A 6,000-nucleotide genomic window follows, 5' to 3' on the forward strand; every position below is an offset into this window, starting at 1 on the left:
AGAGGATGATCAGGGAGAAGGTAGGGCCGATCAGGAATAGGGAACTTGTGCATGGAGTCTGAGCAGATAGGGGAAGCCTGAAATTAGTTTTTTGCTTCGGTTTTCAATAAGGAAAGAGACATTATTGTGAATAAAAACTTTGAGGAGCTGGGATACAGGCTTGACCAGACCAAGATAGATGAAGTTGATGTGCCGGAAATTTTGGAAAGCATTAAGATTGACAAGTCCTCAGGGCCAGACCAGATTTATCCCAGGCTGCTCCAGGAAGTGAGAAAGGAGGTTGCTAAGCAGCTGATAAAGATCTTTGCCTCCTCACTCTCCATGGGAGTTGTACCCAAGGATTGGAAGGTGGCGAATGATGTTCCTCTTTCAAGAAGGGTAATAGGGAAATCCCTGGCAATTACAGACCAGTCAGTCTCACGTCTGGTCAGCAATGTTTTGGAAAGAAGTTTGAGGGATAGGATTTATGACGATTTGACAAAGCATAGCATGAGTAAAGGCAGTCAGCATGGCTTTATGAGGGGCAGGTCATGCCTCACAAATCTTATTGAATTCTTTGAGGAGGTGACAAGACAGGTCAATGAAGGTCGAGCAGTGGATGTGATGTATAGATTTAGATTACTTACAGTGTGGAAATGGCCCTTTGGCCCAACAAGTCCACACCGACCCGCCAGAGCGCAACCCACCCAGACCCATTCCCATACACCTAACACTACGGGCAATTTAGCATAGCCAATTCACCTAACCTGCACATCCTTGGACTGTGGGAGGAAACTGGAGCACCCAGAGGAAACCCACGCCGCCATGGGGAGTATGTACAAACTCCACACAGAGAGTCGCCTAAGGTGGGAATTGAACCCAGGTCTCTGGCGCTGTGAGGCAGCAGTGCTAACCACTGTGCCACCATGCCACCCACATATGGACTTTAGCAAGGCATTTGATAAGGTTCTCCTTGGTAGACTCATTCACAAAGTCAGGAAGTATGGGATACAGGGAGATTTGGCTATCTGGATTCAGAATTGGCTGGCTGACAGAAAGCAGAGAGTTGTTGTAGATGGAAAGTATTCTGCCTGGAGGTCAGTGTTGAGCGAGGTCCTGCAGGGCTCTGTCCTTGGGCCTCTGCTCTTTGTAGTTTTTATAAATGACTTGGATGAGGAGGTTGAAGGGGGGGTTAGAAAATTTGCAGATGACACAAAGGTTGGAGGTGCCGGTGATGGTACTGAGGGCTATTGCAGGCTGCAGAGTGACATAGACAGGATGCAAAGCTGGGCTGAGAAATGGCAGATGGAGTTCAACCTGGATAAATGCGAAGTGATGCATTTTGGAAGGTCGAACTTGAATGCTGAATATAGGATTAAAGACAGGATTCTTGGCAATGTGGAGGAATAGAGGGATCTGGGTGTGCAAGTACATAGATACCTCCAAGTTGCCACCCAAGTGGATAGGGTTGTTAAGAAAGCATCTGGTGTTTTGGTTTTCACTAACGGGGGATCGAGTTTAAGATCTGTGAGGTTTTACGACAGCTCTACAAGTCCCTGGTGAGACCACACTTGGAAAATTGTGTCCAGTTCTGGTCGCCCTACTATAGGAAAGATACAGAGGCTTTGGAGAGGGTGCAAAGAAGGTTTACTAGGATGCTGCCTGGACTGGAGGGCTTGCCTCATGAAGAAAGGTTGAATAAGCTTGGACTTTTCTCTCTGGAGAGAAGGAGGAAGAGAGGAGACCTGATCAAGGTATATCAGGTAATGAGAGGAATAGATAGAGTTAATAGCTAGACATTTTTCCCCAGAGCAGGATTGACTGGTACGAGGGGTCATAGTTTTAAGATATTAGGAGAAAGGTATAGAGGGGACGTCAGAGGAAGGTTCTTTACGCAGAGAGTTGTGAATGCATGGAATGCATTGTCAGCTGTGGTGTGGAAGCAAAGTCATTAGGGACATTTAAGCAACTGCTGCACACGCACATGGATAGCAGTGAGTTGAGGGATGTGTAAGTTAAGTTATTATATTTTACATTATGATTAAACCTTGGTACAATTCTGTGCTGTACTTTTCTATGTTCTATGTTCCACGAAAGCCTCCACTGAAACTCTGCCATAATCTCTGAGATGAAAAAGCTTTTTATCTCCAATCACTTTTATTTTTACCAACGGCTTTGTACCCTTTTTTAAATGAGTGGGAGAATATTCTCCCCAGTTAATCTGTTTAGACATCTCATGAGTTTGAATACCTTTATCAGATCTACTGTCAGCTTTCTCTTCTTCAAATAAAATAATCCCAACTTCTCTAGCCTAGCTTCATAAAAAAACATTGTTTATCCCTGGAATTGCGTTCAAAATGCATAACTGGAAATAATACTTCACCTGAGCCTGAGCTGATGGCTTACACAATTTCAGTATAGTCAGCATTTGTTCTCTATGAATCCACTGATAAAGCCTTGGCTACAGTATGGTTTATCAAGTACAACAACATCAGAAAGTGTGGGGAATCTCAGCAAGTCTGACAGCATTTATGGAGAGAGAAACAGAGCTAACGTTTTAAGTTCCATGGCTTATCTTCTGAATTTCTGATGGACACTTATAGCTGACTTGAAATGTTAACTCTGTTTCTCTCTCCAAAGATGCTGACTGACCTGTCACATTTCTCTAGCATTTTCTGTTTGTAGTTCAAGCCTCCAACATCTGTTGTGTTATGTTTTCATATGCTTTATTAACTGCTCTCTCAATCTGTCCTGGCACAATTAATGACATCTGCACATATACACCTAAGTCATTTTTCTCTGTGTATCTTTTAGAATTGTGCCCTTTGTTTTATACAGTATTGCTTCTCCAATTTGTCGTACCAGAATGTCTCTGCTTCACAGTTATCTGCATTCAACTTAATCCACCACTATCTGCCTGCTTCATCAACTGGGTATAGAAGGTGAGGTGTCGTTTTGTTGCTGTACAGGACATTAGAGTCCTAAAGAAGAGTTGACTTCTCCACCTCCTAATGATGCCTGGCTTGCAATGTTCTTCCAACCTCCTTCTTGTGTATTTTGGATTCAAGCATCTGCAGTTTTTTTGGCTCAGGACATTAGTGAAGCCATTTTTTAGAATGCTGCATTCAATTCTGATCTCCCTACTATAGGACAGATGTTGTTAAATTTAAGAGGGTGCACAAAATATTTACAGGATGGAGGGTTTGAGTTATAGGGAGAGACTGGTGCTTTTTTCACTGGAGCATTGGGGTTTGAGGGGGTGACCTTAATAGAGGTTTATAAAATTATGAGGGGCATGGGATAGGGTGAACAGCCAAGGTCATTTTCCTGGGTGGGGGAGCCCGAAACTAAAAGTCATAGATTTAAGGTGAGAGGAAAAGATTTTAAATTACCTGAAGGTGGTGCGATTGCAGAACAAGCTGCCAGAGGAAGTGATGGAAGTGGGTTAAATTACAGTATTTCAAAGGCATCTGGATGGGTACATGAATAGAAAGGGTTTAGAGGAATATGAGCCAAAAGCAACCATAAAACTCACTGTAGACCACTTCACAAATCCCTTGAGATTCCAATCCCCAGTTTCTGTCTGATTATTGGAGTGAATAGATTTTCAATCAATTCAAAATTTGATGTGCATAAAAGCAATTAGATCAATTTTTGATGCCTATTCAAAGAATGAGAGAGGCTGCTATTTGTGAATGGAATGAACTCAGGCAGGATGAGGAACAAAAAAACTTCTTAAAGAAAGAGAAGTTATTTGACCACTTTGAAGATTCCATTCAAACCTACCAATTTCTAAATTGACACAGGCAGGATTCACTTGTGGTGAAGAGCAATTCTCACTTTCTCTCCAAGAGTTAGCAAAAGTCATATATGTGTACTCCACGATGCTCTGGGCACTTAGAAAGTCATCATCTGCATTGTGATTGAAGGTTCCACATAAACCTGGAGATAGAACAGCATAGGCCTTTATAAGGGAATTGTTATGGTCAGATGTAACCTGCTGTGATGGATAAATACAATTCAACCAATTTCATTATGAATCCACAGTTGATTGGATTAGATTCCCTACAGTGTGGAAACAGGACCTTTGGCCCACACTGACCATCCGAAGAGTAACCCACCCAGACCCATTTCCCTCTGACTAATGCACCTAACACTATGGACAATTTTAGCTTGGCCAATTCACCTGACCTGCACATCTTTGGACTGTGGGAGGAAACCCACGCAGACACGGGGAGAATGTGCAAACTCCACACAGATAGTCGCCCAAGGCTGGAATCGAACCTGGGAGCCTGGTGCTGTGAGACAGCAGTGCTAACCACTGAGCCACCGTGCCATCCCGGATCTTTGAAAGGTTACACAAGAATGTATTCGTTTTGTCTAAACAAGGAGATTTTAGCCCAACTTGCTGATTGGGAATTTGTTGGGACCAGAACAATGCTGGTTTCAGACCCAGTCGCTGGAGTGTACTATTTAGTGGAATGTTGTACCTTTGGTGGTTCCTTTGGCACTTTTGGGCAGTGAGATGTAAAGCTGCATGATGGGATGTATCTGTATTTGCATTTTCAACCCAGACGTTGTTGATACTTGAAGGAATATTGAAGACTGGAAAAATATTGTTATATCACCTGTAAATAAAGGAGAGATTAATTTCTTTTATAACTACTGTTTGTTAAACTGTTTGAGCTCAAATAAAGACTACTTTACCATTTACTAGAGGAACTCCCATTCTATTTCCCTTATAGTCAACAGTGCCATCATTATTGAATATGTAGATGTCCTAGAACAAAAATGAAAACGTGTTTCAATATTTAGGACATAACAAATTGGAATATAAAGTGGACACATGAATATTGTAGAATTTTACCTGATACTTTGTGTATGTCACTCGCTGCAAACATGTCTCTTTAACTGCTGTTTGACATGGATGCATTTCAATTTTTACTGACCAGTCTTTTGTCTGTGAAAAATTAAAAATTGCAAAAGATAGAAATGTTTTTGATTGGAAAGATGTGCAATTTTAAAGTAAAGGATTTATTTCAAAAATTAAATAACAACAATTGGAAAAGCTGATCAGTAAAATTTTACGTACGTCAATAGCGTGGTACAAACAGTCACCAATCAAATTATAGTATGTGCCATCAAATGTCGTAATATGAGTTCCTTCTTCAATCTTGCAAATTTCAGGGCAATTAAGATCAGCACACTCCCACATTCCACCTTGACAGATGCTAAAGTCATAACAAAGTAATTTATAGCAAGGTATTTTCATTGAAAGTTTTCATATTAATTCATTGATGTGTTTAATAGTTAATTAAATAAGTAATGATTGTTACCATGACTGGCAGAAAGTGCTTCTTATTTCTCTAGGCTCATATACTGTTCCACCATATTCACAAGGACATTCTGTTTGCTTGATGCACTTGTCACCACCTCGTATATTATCAAGGACAGTACCTGAAGAAAAGCAAAGTAAATAGCTCAGTGCTTTCGCTTATTGCAAATAACAAGAACCATGACATTTACCAGAAGATGAAAACTGTTTTGTTGAAGAATTGTTCACTTCTAAGTTTGTTCAGGCTAATACAATGCAGAAAAGGCAAATGAATTAAATCAATAACAATTTAGAAGAAAATTATTCTACTGCAGGATTGAGTACTCTTACATTCTGTGTCAAGTTGGACTGTTTAACATTTGTCAGAACTTTGCCCTAGATTGTTTATTCAATACTGGGCCTTCTAGACATTACCCCTCACATCTTCTCACTCAACCCCCCCTCCCCTCTGATCTCCAGCATCTGCAGTCCTCACTTTCTCCTAGAAGATTTTAACCTACTGTGAATCCTCTTGCAAGGATGCCTTCCTTGAAGAAGCTCTCTTCCTCCCTCTACAAGGATTTCAGTGAGTCCCTCTCTCACTGCACACCCCAGGTCATCTTCTCCAATTTCCTCATTCCCCTCCCCCCACCTTGTCTCAGTCCCAACCCTCGAACTCAGCACCACCTTCCTAACCTGCAATCTTC

The 6,000-nt window shown here is 41.4% G+C and overlaps 1 protein-coding gene across 1 annotated transcript in view; it reads right to left on the reverse strand.

The window, feature by feature from the left end:
- Positions 1–6,000, reverse strand: part of LOC122561447 (mucin-19-like) — a 75,398-nt gene that overhangs the window by 44,860 nt on the left and 24,538 nt on the right. Inside the window, exons 8-10 of the mRNA XM_043713190.1 lie at positions 4,847–4,939; positions 4,687–4,759; positions 3,766–3,921 (exon numbers count right to left, since the gene is read on the reverse strand). Coding sequence (XP_043569125.1) covers positions 3,766–3,921; positions 4,687–4,759; positions 4,847–4,939 — 322 coding nt within the window. The remainder of the gene's footprint in view (positions 1–3,765; positions 3,922–4,686; positions 4,760–4,846; positions 4,940–6,000) is intronic.

Source organism: Chiloscyllium plagiosum, chromosome 23 (genome assembly GCF_004010195.1).
Source record: "Chiloscyllium plagiosum isolate BGI_BamShark_2017 chromosome 23, ASM401019v2, whole genome shotgun sequence".
NCBI classification, from domain to species: domain Eukaryota; kingdom Metazoa; phylum Chordata; class Chondrichthyes; order Orectolobiformes; family Hemiscylliidae; genus Chiloscyllium; species Chiloscyllium plagiosum.